At 59.1% G+C, this 14,992-nt stretch overlaps 1 protein-coding gene across 3 annotated transcripts in view; it reads right to left on the bottom strand.

Annotated features, from left to right (window-relative positions):
* KCNH2 (potassium voltage-gated channel subfamily H member 2) overlaps window positions 1-10,589 on the bottom strand; it is a 32,649-nt gene extending 22,060 nt beyond the window's left edge. The window contains 3 exon segments of one of the 3 annotated variants that reach the window (NM_001082384.1): window positions 7,212-7,264; window positions 7,316-7,442; window positions 10,111-10,186. In NM_001082384.1, the coding sequence (NP_001075853.1) occupies window positions 7,212-7,264; window positions 7,316-7,442; window positions 10,111-10,186 (256 nt within the window). 3 annotated transcript variants of the gene reach the window in all.
* Between the last annotated feature and the right edge of the window lie 4,403 nt (window positions 10,590-14,992).

The following is a 14,992-nucleotide window of genomic DNA, read 5'->3' as shown; positions in this document are numbered from 1 at the left end:
AATAGCGGGCATTGGGGTATAAACTAGCAGATGGGATCTGTGTGTGTCCAAAATAAAATAAATAAAAACTTTAAAAAAAAAAAAAAAGAAAAGAAAAATGAGCAAAGGACATAAGCCAGCAGTTCACAGGAAAGGAGACCCAAAGTGCTCTCAAGTACCTTTTAAGGTACTCAATAGAAATCAAAGACGGGCAAACGAAAGCACCAAGATATTGCTTTCACCCACAGATTGGCAAAAATTAGAAAGGCAGATAATGCCAAGTACGGCAGAGACACCAGGGTACAGGAATCTCATGCTCCACGTAGGAGGGTGAGTGTGGGTGCAGCCGTTCGGGTGCACAATCTGGCAGCACTTGGTTGACTGTCCATCCACGTGTTCTGTGAACCTGCAATCCCAGACACCCATCCCACAGACGTCCAAGGCCGGACGGGACCACGTATGAGGAGGCTCACTGCAGCATCACTTCTGGTGGGGGAGAGGGAGGGGCAGTCTCGCATCTCTCCCTGTGCAGGTAAGGGTGCTGGGCGCACCACAGAATGCGCAGCTGCAGACGCAATATCAAATAGCAGCCCAGCTAGAGTCAAAGGCATGTTTCTGTGTGAGAAAAGTGAACACCAGAATACAATATATAGCACAATATCATTTGCATAAATTAAATCCAAATGCATATATCCAGACAAAATACACATTTGCAAGAACATATGCAAGCAACACATTCACAGTAAGTACAGCTGAATGGCTGCCGATGGGGAGGGTAATGGGACTGAGGAGTGAGACAAAAGGGAAAAGGGAAAAAATTAAATGAAAAAGAAAGAAGAAAACAAACACTAACATGAGTACTGTGACTTCAGTTATTTACGAAGGGGGCAGGAGATGGGGCCAGCGGGATCCTGGGGAGGAAGAGGGCGGGGCAGGCAGGGGTGCAAAGCCGGACACGGAGTGCAACATGCAGGGGAGGAGGAGAGCAGGGGAGGAACACAGGTGCCACGGCCCGGCTTGGGCTCGCTTCCCACGGTTACAGCAGCAGAGGCCAGGACCGGTGGCCACACGGGTGACGCCCTGCCAAGCAGAGCGAGCCCTGGCACTGCTGCCCTGTCGATGCCAGTCACCTTATTCTTGGGAGCACATGGATGACAGGTGCTATGGTCCCACTTAGCAAAATGAGAAAGGGAGCTTCTAACACCCAAGATTCCCGAGGCCTGAGCCCATCACGCCCCGGACAAGGGCCCTGTGGGACAAGGCAGCCTTGTGGTGGCATTCCACGTCGGGCGGGGCTCTGGAGGTAGCATTTCCACCAGGGCAGCCACCGGCAGTCTCCCTAAGCAACAGTCTCCCTCCTGCAAAATGACGAGGCCACCTGTGATAAAGCCTGCAGCCCCCGTGGGCAGGCTGTGAAGGTGGTCACAGCAGTGAGCCTGCCATGTGAGCTGCCACGGCGGCCACCATTCCTCGCTCTGCCTCCTAACCCAGCTCTGCTCTCTTTGGAAGCTCTAAGATTTTACTCTCCTACTCGGGTCTCCTGAGTCCATTGAGGTGAGAGAGGCTCTGAGCCCCACCACGCCTCCCCCTGTACCCCACACACACAGCCGGGGCGGAGGACTCCCGGCTCTCTCAGAGGCCGTGGTTCCCCTGGTCCCGCCTTCCTCACAGCCTCCTCCTCCTCCTGAGCCCCGACATGATTTATTCCAAGGCTTTTCACAGAGTGGGAGGCTGAGGACCAGAGATGGGAAGTGATTTTCCCAAGGTCACCCAGCAAGTCTGTAGTTGAATAGAAACTGCTCCCAGGTCATCTGATCCCCAGAGGAGGAGTTCTGCAACACAGCACACTGCCCACCGGCATTCACTACATACGAGGCACAGGGATCCAACAGAGGACAAAGCAGGCAGCCCGCCCTCTGCCCTGGTGGACCGTAGGGCCTGGTAGGGGAAGAGGGACATGGTGAGTTCCTCCAGCACCGGGACCCAGGGAGCCCCTGGGCCAAGGGGAAGGCGCCGCATCCCATCAGGTGCACCCAGCCTGGCAGAGGACAGAGACCCGGCTGGGAGAGGGGGTTCATCTGAGGTCAACCACAATTCACAGCACCAGTCTCCACGGCTCCCTGGCCTGAGGACAAGGAGGGGACTATGGGGGCTAGCTCAAGCAGCCCCTTCTGTCTCTCCTCCTCCCCTGTTCTCCTGGCCCTGACCCTGGAGGCTCTCCATCCATGCCTGTTAAAAACTCCGTCACACAAAATGCTAAATGCACCCCAGCGCTGGCCCTGCTGCCACCACCCCCCCCACGGCCCCCACTCCCCAGAGCCCAAGGCCACCGTCAAACTCTGCTGCCATCCCAGACAGCTCTATGCAAATATTTACATAGCTTCCTCTCCGGGGGCTACAGAGGACTGGCCGTGGAGGAGCCACCCTCCCGACACTCTCCAGACACAGGGCGGCTGAGGCTGGCCTTCCTCCTGGGGTATACTGGGGCAGGCAGATGCACATCCACCCCCGCCCCCAGCAAACCAGGGCACCCTGTCCCAGCTCAGGAGTGACCCCCAGAGGCCTGGGACCTACTGGGGACACCTCCGAGAGACAGTGCTCCCTGGGGAGAGGCAGCCGGCCCTGAACCGTGGGGCTCTGCAGCCGCCCTCACCTGGCCCTGGCTGTGGGGATTTGGACACCTGCCCTGAAGATGACGGGAGCTCCCCGTGGCTTCAGTCCCACGCGAGCAGAGTTCCCCATGTCTACACTGGGTTCCCCCTGGTATCACTCAGGTCCGCTCCCATGTCAAGGACACAAAACACTCCCTAGGCACCAACCACTGTACACCCTGCATTCCCAGTCTCAAGGCATCCACTCGTCCACTCCAGGACAAGTTTCCTCTGTTGCCAACCCACCAGACAGAAGGGGACCTCGGGGCCTGAGAAGAGCGAGGTGGGGCGGGTACCTGGCATGACGAGGGCAGTCATGAAGGAGGAACATGACAGTGACTTAAGGGCACAGGATGGCTGGGGAAGGTGAGAATGGGAACCAGGAGAAATGGCCTGAGATGCACAGGGCGGCAGGAGACTCGAGGAGTGAGGCTGTTAACCGCACTGCCTTTGTGAGAGCCTGGGAGACTGCGGTCAAGCCCAGGGACAGTAGACTGGTGCTACACAGCACACACAGCTGGGACAGAGGACCCCCGGCTCTCTCGGAGGCCACCATCCTCTGGGGCCACCTCTGGGGTCCTGGGAGCACAGCACTCTGGGTAACAGGCCTGAACCATGGGTCCCTACTACCCCACTCCCACCACAGTGTCAGCTGCTGCTGGAGGGGGAGGTGGCCTCTGACCCTGTTACCATGCCAACTGGCTGGAGTGGGGAAGCCAACAGGCTCCTCCAGAGATACCCCCTTCCCCACCCACGAACAGCTCCCCAGGACACAGGGACCGTTGGATGCATGGAGGGCCAGACAGAACGAAGGGGTCTCGGGAGAGGGAGGCAGGAGGAAGGTTCAGGGGTGCTGAAGGAAGAAGAGAGGCAGATGTGGGGAGAAGGAGGTAAGGGGCACACAGAGAGAAGCGGGAAGCGGAAGAGCCTAGGAGACGGGACAAAGGCAGGCAGGCCGAGCTCAGGGGTGGGGAAGCGGGGCACAGAGAGCGGAGCAGGGAACAGAGAACGTAAGGGATGGAGAGGGCGGACCTCCGTGGGGTCCAGTAGAAGAGGAGCCACAGCCCCTGCAGCCACGGCCATGTCAGGGCACAGGTATGCCCCAAGCCAGCACCGCTGAAGGAGGTTCCCCTCCACGGACAGCAGAGCCCGCTACCCCTCCCTGCTGGGCTGTGCTTCCAGTTCCACCTTAATCCTGGGCCTCACACAGGCCGGTGAACCCCGCACAGTGTGTGGCTCCCTCCAGTTCCACACTCTCCCAGTCTAACCTCCCCACCTCCCAGCGGTCCCAACAACTAACTAAATAACGGGGCTGTCTGGCTCCAGGCCTGATACTGTACAGAGCTAGGCTAGAGGCACCGACACAGCACAGCTGTCTTCTGTGGTGCCTGCCAGCAGAACGCCCTGCCTGCTTCCCAGCCCCCATCTCTCCCTGGGGCTGCAGCCCAGGGGCCCACTCTCCTGGGGCTGGCCCAGGCAAAGACCCTGAGGAAGGCCTGGCCAGAAGCAAGAGGCGGCACCGGCATTCCTGCCCTCTGCCTCCCCAGTAGGCCCCACGCACAAGCACATGCACACTGCCCAGGTCTGACCGTGGGATCACACAAGGGACTGAATGTGTTCAAGCAGAGGAAGAGAGGTTCTGTCTTTGACTGTACTGGGTGGGGAAGGGGCAGACTGTCTGCACCATCCGAGGCCTAGAACGCCAGGACAGGTGGGCCCCGGTGGCCTAGGGCCAAGGCCAGCTTGCTGGCTAACAGGAGACATCTGATTCCATGGAAACTAGGTGAAAGTAAAGGGAGCAGGCAGAGGTGGCTGGCATAGGCTTTTCTGGGTCACAGCCCCATTTGAAGGAGCCACCTAGAGAGGGGAAAGAGTTTGAACTTGGGTCAGGGACCTGGGTTCTAGTCCACTCCCTCCACTGATTCACTGGGTAACCAGAGCGCCATCACCCAGTTTCTCCAACTGTAACCCGAGTGGGCTGGATTAGATGACCCTCTAGGTCACTAAGATTCTGTGATAGCTCCTCTGCAGAAGTGGTCTGTGGTCATCCTCTCCCAAAGGAATTGGGTTGAGCCTGGAGGGAGGGCTTGCTCCACCTAAGAGGGCCCCACATATACTGCAACCAAAGACAGAAGTGCTCAGAGAGCCAAACCCCCCAGCACACGCAACATCGATAGTGGGCCTGGCACTGTGCTGGCCCAGAAAGACCCTGCTGGGAATGCTCTCTAAAAAGCCTAGTGTCGGGGCCAGTGTCGGGGCCAGTGCCAGGGCACGGCAGGTTAAAGCCATGGCCTGCAGCACCGGCATTCTATATGGGCAGCAGTTCGAGTCTGGGCTACTCCACTTCTGATCCAGCTTCCTGACAATGCTCCTAGGAAAGCAGCAGAAGATGGCCCAAGTCCTTGGGCCCCTGCACCCACATGGGAGACCTAGGAGCTCCTGGCTCCTGGCTCCTGGCTTCAGCCTGGCCCAGCCCCAGTCACTATGTCCATTTGGGGAGTAAACAAGCAGATAGAAGATCCTCTCTCTCTCTGGCTCGCTCTCTGGCTCTCCTTCTCTCTTCTGTAACTCTGCCTGTCAAATAAATAAATAAATCTTTAAAAAAGAAAATGTCCAGTGTCCTGGTGCAGTTCCCAGGTGAGGCACATTAACCCAGAAGGAGAATCAGGCTCAGGGAACTCAACAACTTACTCCTATAATATCTCTGGTATTAGACTTGAACCCAGGACTTATGGGTTCATATTCTTTTCACTGCACCAGTGGTTTGGAAGCTTTTACAATCAAAACTCAGGGGCCAGTGGTAGGGTGCAGTGGGTTAAATTGCCACTTGCAATGCCAGCATCCCGGGTGGGCAACAGTTCGAGTCCCAGCTGCTCCACTTCCAATCCAGCTCTCCAATAATGCACCTGGGAAAGCAGCAGAAGATGGCTCAAGTGCTTGGGTCCCTGCACCCATGTGGGAGACCCAGATGGAGCTCCTGGCTCCTGGCTTCAGATTGACCCAGCCCCCACCATTGCAGCCATTTGGGAAGAGAACCAGTGGATGGAAGATGTTTCTCTTGTGTCTGTCTTTCCCTCCCCGTCCCCATAATGCTCCCTTTCAAATAAATAACTCTTTAAAAATAATTAAAACTTCAAATAGAAATTTCCCACTAACTAGTGTACAGACAGACCTCTAACTCTCAGAGGCTGTGTTCAATATGTTCAATGTGTGTTCAATGTGTTCAATATGACAGGAGGAAAAAGCAGGAGACGACATGGGTGCCCTTCCTTGCTCTGCCTCACTCCAGCTGTGCGACTTTGGGGAAGTAACTGAATTTCTCTGAACTTCAGCTTCCTCATCCAAAAAAGGGAGATAAAAATAGTTTCTACCTCCCAGGATTGTTGTGAAGATCACATCAGATAATGTAAGTGAAACACAGCCCCAAGTCCAGCACATGGAAACCACCCACTCCCTTCAGTGCCACAGCCCCTGCCTGCCTGCCAGAAACAGCCCTGATTTGCTGAGACCGTGCCCGGAGCACTGTCCAGGGCTGCCGCAGCCTGCACACCTGCAGCAGCAGAGTCTGGAGGGTGTAAGCCTTTACAGGGTGGCCAGAGCCACCCTGGAGCATACACAAGGGTATCGGGCTCCCCACCTCGCCCGGTGGCATTCACCTTGCGCAGCCAACAAGCTCCCTGAGGGCAAGAACCTCATCTGTCCCGCAGACTGCTCCACCTGCAACAGCCTAGCTCCATGCCTGGCTCACAGGGGTTCGGCAAATGCTTATTGGACTCACGCTGGGGAGCCGCAGGCTTGGGGCTTCTCCAGCAGAGGGGGCTCTAGAAAAGCCCCCTCGCTGGCCCCCCAAGGCCGTGCTGCACGGCTCTCTCCCCGCGCAGAGCCCACCCGCCAGCAGGGCAGGCGGGGTGTGGAAGCAGCCCCGCCCCTGCTCTGTTTATCCGCTCTCCGGAAGCCCAGAGCGGCTGGGCGGGGAGGCGGCGGCTGAGCAGAGACACCTGGAGTAGGAGCGGGCGGCGGGGCGGGGCCGTAAGGAGACCTAGGGGACGGAGGTTGGGAGAGGTACACACTGCCCCCAGGTGCAGTTGAAGTGCGGAAGGGAAACCGGACAGAAGAGGTGGGGCGGCCCTGCGTGGCCTCACCCTCAGTGGCATCTTTCGAAACCAGTCACCTAGCAGGGACAGCCCTAGGGTGGCTACAGGCCCGCGTCCGGAGGCCAGCGCGCAGCCGGGTGAAACTCCCGCTCACCAGCTCTTCGTGCCCACCGCTGCCCAGGGAGAAAGGAACCACATACTCGGGCCCCACAGCCTATCACCCCCTCTGCCAGCCTGAAAACCATCCCACCGGAGTGAATGAGACGAACAGACCCCGACCGCGCCTCTCCCCTGGCAAAAGGCAGCTTTCCGACCTGGGTCATGCCCCAGGAACCTGCCTCGGCTCAAATTCCCACCATCCTTCAGCTAACCCCCACCCCCACCCCGGGCCCTACTCCTAGCCCTACACCGGGCCCCTACTCTGCTCTCTAGGCCCCGCCCCTTCGCCCCGCCCCCCTCGGCGAGTCCCCGCCCAGACCCCGCCTACCATCCTTCCGGTAAAAGGCGATTTCCACTTTGCGCTCCTCGGCGCCCAGCAGGGCCTGCGCGATCTGTGCGGCGGCGCGGCGCTGCGTGCGCGGCCCGTGCAGGAAGTCGCAGGTGCAAGGCCTCTGCATCACCTCGGCTCGCGAGTAGCCGCACAGCTCACAAAAGCCGTCGTTGCAGTAGATGACAGCGCAGTTCTCCACCCGCGCGTTGGCGATGATGAACTTGCGGCCTGCGGGGGGATGGGGGGGGCGGGGATGAACAAGCATGTGAACCCGGACCCAAGCCCGCGGGGGCTCCCTGGCCTTCCCCACCGTCTCTCGTCACGAACACTGTCCGGGGACTCCCCGCTGCAGGGAGCACCACGGGGACTGAGGTCCCCAGTAGGGGGCGAACGCAGCTGCGCCCTGACACAGGTGCCTGGCTGGGTCCGGCCGGGCGGCGCGCCCTCTCCCCCGCCCAGCCCGCAGGCTGGCTGTGTGGCTTCCCCCGGGCAGGCCGCCAACAGCCCGCCGCCCCCTCCGCGCCCGGGGCCCAGGCCAGCCTGGGCGGGTGTCAGCGACGCGTGTCAGCAGCCGCGGCGGAGGGATAAACACTGGGCCTGGAGAGGGAGCCTGGGAAGGGCCGGCGATGGCGGCCAGCCTTCTCCTTACACCGGCCCCTCTCTCCAGACCCGGGGCGCTCCCTGGGTCACTCCTTACCCCCTCCCCGAGGCTCCCTAGAAAATCACTCCCCCAAGTATCTTCTTGGAGCCTGCTGGGACAGTACCTGCTGGGACTTCTCCCACGCTCCAAGGACAGTCAGGGGCAGGGGACTGAGTGCAGCCAAAGAGGATGAGCACCTGTTTTATCTCACGTGATACACTGACAACCCCTTAAGGTAGGTGGCATCCTCCCCATCTTATAGACGAAGAAACGAGGGCTAAAGAGAAGTTCACCATTCCTAACTCCCGCAGCTTACAAATGACAGCGCCAGCTTTTGGACTTAAGCTGGCAGAAGAACAGCTGAGGGTCACAGACAGAAGCCCAAGGTCACGGGGAGTCAGGAACACGGTAGGCAGTGGGCAGCTCCAACCATGGCAATACCTGGAGCCTGAGCCACTGACCCACTAACTAGAACACAGACCCAGGAAAGGGGCCTGAAGCCCTCCTCGGTTTGGCCCTAGCAAGGAGAGGAGCCCCAGGAGACCTACTTTGGCTGGACTTGGCTCTTCCACTCCACGCCTGCCCCAGGAGCCAGGCTGGCAGGTGAGCAGCAGGCAGGCAACGGCCTCAGCTTTGCCAGGCAAGATGCTCCAGGGACAAGAGCTTTCTATAAACAGAAGTTTCCGGCCACTTTGGCCTCTAATGCTGGAGCTTTCGATAGCAGTTGGAGCTCTCCCCCTGGCCTCCCCAGAAGGCACAGCCTTTAGGCTTCAGCCCTGGGCAATCTCACGAGCAAGGACCAGGCGGCTGCAGCAGGGGCACCTTGAAGCTGGCCAGGCCTCCTCCCTTCCCCTGGCCTCAAGAGAGTTACCTTTTGGGATTGGGTCATCTTTAGATGCATTCCCAAGATACCCCCCCCCAAAAAATTCCCAGGAAATCATCAACCCCAGGAGTTGGCTTCCTGTCGCAGGAAGAGACCCTTAATTCTGCCTCCATCTCTGATTCAGCCTGAGACTGCCCAGAGTACCAGCCATACACCCCAGACCCTCTTGATGGAAAACCACCCCTGGTCCTCACTCCCAGGCCAGGGAGAGAAGAGCAAGTTTCTTTGAATGCAAGCCCCATCCCTTCCCCCAGGCTCTGCCCTGAGATCCTGGAATACCAAGACAGAAGGGACGAAAAAGACCTCTTTGGTCTTCCCCATCCTTCAAGGATGTGGAAACAGACCCAGGGAGGAGTCACCCCAGGTCCCATGGCAGTCAGTGGCATACTGCACGAGAAGGCAGACCCCTGCATCCCAGCCCAGGTTCTTCCTGGTGCCCCCACAGCTTGTGGGGAGGAAAGCCCCGGGGCCTTCCACCCATGTCAGTGCCTCCACCCCCTGAGGCTCATCCTGTTCCTTGCTTGAGACAGTGCTGCCCATCCAACTGACCCCTCCCTCCCCCCACCACAGTTACAAGCACACGTTGTCCTGTGCTCGCAGGGTCATGGGCAAGGAATGTCACCCTCTCTGCACTCCCAGGGCCTTTGGCAGTCACACCCACTGTAGCACATGCAGTCTTGGGGACAGGCACACAAATACCCAGAACATTCACCTAGCCCGGGACACTTCTGGAAGCCTCTCCTGCCAGGCCAGCATAAAAGGGTTGGGGGAAAACCCTCAACAAGGGGGCACCACATTGAACCTGTTACCCTGGAAGCCCAGCTTCAGCCCCAAGACACCTCCCTCCTGCCCACAGAGGGTCAAACTCAAGAGTGACACACAGGTTCAGGGTCATAGCCATGCCACACACACACACACACACACACTCAAGAGCAGATGGGGCACTGACCCCACATCCTTGGCTTTGCCCCCTCACACATACAACACAGCCCAGATCAGGATGCGCAGGGTACTGTTAGGGTCCCACGGTCTGGATCACAGACATTCTCGTGTCCTTGCATCCACCCAGCCCCATCCACATCCAGGCTCCCGGAGTTGCGGACACCCGCACATTCCCTAAACACTCAGGATGTCACACACACGCTCTCCCGTCCCGGAAGTCTGAACCAAGCCCCAAGACCAGACCCTGGCACCCACGGCCCCCCAGCACCAAACCTTGTCCGGCAGCCCCTGGCCAGTCCTCGGGGCCCACCAGCCCCCACAGACTCGCACTTAGCGATGCGCACGGCCCAGGCACGCCCCCCCAGCCACACTCGTTACAGCTCGGCCCGCCCTCAGAGCCCCCTCCCCGTCCGGCCCCCTCCCCCACTCACTCTGGCCCTCAAACTTGCGGATGATGGTGTCCAGGAAGGTGTTCTGCGGCGCGACGTGGCCCCTCCGCACCGGCATCCTGAGCCCATGGGCGGGCCGGGCGGGCCCCCACCCACCCCGGCCCGGCCCGGCCCAGCACTAGTCTTCGGGTGGCCCGGCCCAGCCGTGGTCTCCGCACCCCCGCGGCAAAGCTGAGCACGGGCGGGGCCGGGGCTGGACTGCGGGCGCGGGGACCCCGCTCGCCGCCCGGGCTCGGGACCGCAGGCCGGGCCTGGAGCCGCCTGAGCTCCGGCCGCCCGCACACCTGTCTGCCGGCCCCAGCCGAGCCGCGGGCCCCGCTCCGCCGCGTCCACGCGCTGCGCTCTGCCCGCCCGAGCGCCCGGCTCCCGGCTCCCGCCCGCCCGCCGCCGCCGCGCCGACAGCCGCTCCGGCGCCCGCGGCTCGGGCAGCGCCTGCGGCTCGGCCCGGCCGCGGAAGGGTTAATGCGGCGCGCGCCCCTCCGGCTCCGGCCCCCGCCTCCCGGCCCCCTCCCGCCAGCCGCGCGCCCGCAGCGCCGCCCTCTTCCCCCCAACCCGCGCGCCCGCCCTTCCCATTGGCTGAGCCGTGCCGAGGGCTCCCCCAACCCCAGACCCTCGCTCCCGCCGCGGAGCCCCCGGGACTTGATCGCCCCGAAGAGGGGGGAGGCACCCTTCAGTAGAGGAACCGTGAAGACAGGTGCGACGCTGGCTTGGAGGTGGGCCAGAGACAGGGGTGCGGATTCCGCCCCCACCGCAGATCGGGGGCTGAGAAACCCGATTTGAAGAGAGAGGGCCGGTCCCTATGCCCTGGTTCCTCACCGTGGCAAGCACCGGCGTGGTACACACAGCGTGAGCTCAGTGCCTGCTGCGGGTGGCAGGGGCGAGGCCTAGGCCCTAGGAAGATGAGCCCAAGGTCAGGGAGACCCGGGAAAAGAGACAATGCAATCTGGAGGCCCAGGCCCGCAGAGATTTGAGATAAGGGTGGGTGACAGGAGGGGCACGCCCCCCCAACACACACACACACACACACACACACACACGCACACACGCACACACGGCGCTCTGGAGTTACAGGGCTCTCCGTGGGGGTCATGCACACGGAGAGACATTCTGACAGCAGTTGCGGCCTCCTAGCTGCTGGGATCAAAGACAGGCCTCTGAGTGCGAGGTTCCAACCAGGGGATCCCCGAGTGCCAGCAGCCCGCCCTCCCCCTGCAGCGCGGGGGCCAGCCTTGCAGGCCCAATCGGAGGGCTCAGGGCCCTGCGGCGGCCGCGGCGGCCCAGCCCCTCGGAAAACCCTGGCCTAGCCGCAGGCCCCTCCCCCCCAGCCAGCTGGCTCGCTCCAGCTGCAGCTCCCTTATTTAGGCAAGGAGGCCTGAGGATGCTCAAGGGCAGGCAGGGTGTCTGCCCACCGCCTGCCTGGCTCTGAGTGAGGGTCTCAGGGCCGAGGTGTTCCAGGCATAAGCAGCCAGGCAGGGCCAAGGAAAGACCAGGGCAGAGTGTTGACAGCTGAACAGCTTAGCCAGGCCTGGGTCCCCTCCCCTGCAGCCCAGATCAGAGGCCTGTCTAGATGGATGGGGCCATGTGGGGGCTCCTGAGGGCTTGCAGCTGCCTCTGTCCTTGGAGCTAAGGGCTGGGTCTTGTCACCAGGGAGAACCATTGGGGAAGTGGGGGAGGGGAGGAACAAAGGCAGAAAAAGCAGCAGAGTCTGGAAGGAGGCAAAGGCACAGACAAAAAGGTTGAGGTGGGCCCGCCCTACCCAGACGCTCACCTTCTACTCGGGAGCAAGAAGAGGCAGACACTGGGGCCAAATGGGGCCACTGGCCAGCAGACGACACCCTTTTTTATTTGCTGGTGGGTGGGCAGTGACTCAGGGAGGCAGCCGGTGGGAGAGAAGGAGGTGGCTCCACCAGCTGATGCTAAAAACGTCGGAGGCTCTCGCCTGTACAGTCATCCCTTAGGCTCCCTCCACGCCAGCAGCTTCTGCATTCAGCCCCGGGATGCCCAGGGCCCGCGGGCATATGGACTTCTCCTCCTTGGGGGCCTGGCATCAGCTGCATGCACAGATCTGGGTTCACGACTCACCCAGGCCCCTCATGGAAGCAATCCAGGGGGATCATCCCCCACCTCCAGGTAGGGGATGGAGAGAAAAGGAGGAAAGACCTGCAGCTGAGAATGGGCAGGGGGGGAGGGTGACTGGAAAAGGATTTCTCTGCAGCCAGAAGGGAGAGCCAGGCCCTGGAGGGAAGGAGCACTCCTCTCACCTGGTCAGCTGTTCTCCTACTCCAGTGCCCATGTCGCTGGGCCAGCCCCAGCTCTGACCCTAAGGAAGTCAGAGGGACCCCTAATCCTCCCAGAAAGAGAGCAGGCCAGGTACAGAGGAGCCATCCTTCTGTGTCAGAGCCAAGAAAGCTGTTCCCTTAAGCTAAGGAAAGTGAGATCACACACACACACACACACACACACAGTCAAAGCCAAATGCAGATTTCTGACTTCCTCGGAGGCTCAGGGGACAGCAGTCCCACGGCTCCACCCCCACAGACAAGGACTGAGACAAGGAAGAGAAGCTGTGGGATGGGGCAAGCTCTCCCCAAGGCCACCTTCCTAGGGCTGCAGGTGCCAGGCGGGAAGAGGTAAGGAACCACAGAGGAGCTGATAGACAGAAGCCTCTCCCACCCACCAGTTTCCCATCTCTGCTGCCCCCAGATCTGGGACAAAAAGGAAAATCCCCAACCTTAACGGTGGGAGGGGGTTGTTGAGCGCTCCAAATCTGCCCACTCTGCCACAGGATCCAAGAGCCATTTTCAGGGACAATTCCTAGGAAGAGTTGTCCCTAGCTCTGCCTGTGACTGAGAGATGGGAGAGCTACACTTACAAGGAGACACACAGGCTCCTCCCAGCTCCCAGGAAGAGACAATTTAGGGAGAGAAGTCTACAGAAAACATCCTGCCCACCCCACTCTCTGCTCCTGCTCAGTCTGAGGGAGTCAAGCCAGAACATCGGGAGGAAAAAAAGCAATGGAAGCCTGCCCCTGCTGGTGGGCCCCCAAGGAGCAGGCCAGGCCAGACACAGCCAAAATCCTGCCCAGGAGAGCAGGTGACACTCACAGGGGACTAGGAAGCAGTTCCAGCCAGATGGCACAGGGGAGACAGCTTGTGGAGGAACAGTGCTAGGAACAACAAGAGCAGCCCCCAGGGGGCTCAGGGAGATGCTCAGACTGTGCGATGGGGCTTTGTTTTCCTATGCAACTGGGTCTTCAGAATAGAGATGTTTTCAGATATGAGCTGGAACTGGAGAATAAAGGGGAGAGCGTGTTTCCCCTCCAGATGGGTGCCTAGCGTTTATTGGAAGGAAGGGAAGGAAAGACCAACTCATCCCAAACCTTAGACTCACCCTCCCTTCACTTGCTACATCAGTAGCTCCACATATAGCAGTCATGTCAAGCCCTGGCCCATTCCATGGTCTTCTCCCCACACTGGGGAGGCAGTCCCCTGGTGGTGCCAAAACAAGGCTAGGACTCAGGAGTCCTGACTTCTAATGCTGGCTCCATTGAGAGTTGCTTCCACAGATGTTTCCTGGGGACCTTCTATGTGTTGTTCCCTGGGCCAAATGCTGGGGAAGGGAGGGAGGAGGACTGGAGGGAAAAGCCAGGATCCCTCGCCAAGGGTTTAACAGTCTAACGAGGCTTGAGAGGGGCTGTATGCAGCCAGAAACTGCAGAGTCTGTGGCCAGTGCTGTGGGATTACCAGAAGGTGTTGGTTCATTTCAACAGGATGAACCCAGGAGGGCCTTGCTAGGAAAGGTCCTGGAAGGTCAAGACAGGGCAAGGCAGAGGCACTGCAGGTGGAAGGGACAACATGAGCAAAGGTACACAGACTAGAGTGGAGGTCAGGTCTAGGGAAAACAGTGTGGTGACATGGAGCAACAGGCTGGCCATTTACAGAGGACTGGGAAGTATGAATTCTACCGATATGCAAACGGGACACTCTGAAGGAACAGTGGTGGCAGCTGAGATGCATTTTCCATGAATGTAGAAGTTGCATCCAGATCTTGGCAAACAGTAGGAGTCTAATAAAGATTTGTTGAATTAGTGAAACATGTATGATACTTTGGAGAAACTGAAGCCTACAGGAAGTGTTCCAGGTGTCTACTGCTGTATAATATCCATCCCCAAACCCAATGGCTTAAATCAATGATGTCATTATTTTGCTCATGAACCTGCAAATTGGGTAGTTTCACTTAGGCCAACTCTCTGTACTTCATTCCGGAGTAGGGACTAGAAAACTTATTCACTAACTTTTGATGGCTGATGCTGGCTGTCGGCTGGAACCTCAACTAGGGCTAAGCCAGTCATCTCCATGAAACCTTTCTTTATGGCTGCCTGCCTTCCTCACAGTATGATGGCTGGGTTCCAAAGGTGAGTGCCCCAGAGAAGACCAGTCAGCAGCTGTATCACTTTTAATAACTTAGCCTTTCTCTTTCTCTTCCTCTCTCTCTCTTTCTCTCTCTCTTCCTCCCTCCCTTCCTTCCCCTCTCCTCCTTCTCTCTCTCTATCTCCTATAAAAAAAGTAAGACTCAGATATTTAGCCTATTTGTTATGACTCCAGTTAAGACATGCACATCTCATATCCACAATATCAGCTTCAGCTCCTGACTCTAGCTTCCTGTTAATGCAGATCCTGAGAGGCACTGGTGCTGGCTCAAATAATTTCATTCATGTCCTCAGTGTGAGAGATCTGGGTTGAAGTTCCTGGTCCCAGTTTCAGCCTGGCCCAATCCTGGCTGTTGCAGACATTTGGGGAATGAACCAGTATATGAGTGTCTTCTCTCTCCCTCTCTCTCCCTTCCACTCTCTCTCTCCCTCCCT

Source organism: Oryctolagus cuniculus, chromosome 7 (genome assembly GCF_051225735.1).
Source record: "Oryctolagus cuniculus isolate XC-2025 breed Fujian yellow rabbit chromosome 7, ASM5122573v1, whole genome shotgun sequence".
In the NCBI taxonomy this organism is placed as follows: domain Eukaryota; kingdom Metazoa; phylum Chordata; class Mammalia; order Lagomorpha; family Leporidae; genus Oryctolagus; species Oryctolagus cuniculus.
The sequence above is the reverse complement of the archived record's forward strand: the minus strand, read 5'-3'. Positions and strand labels throughout refer to the sequence as shown.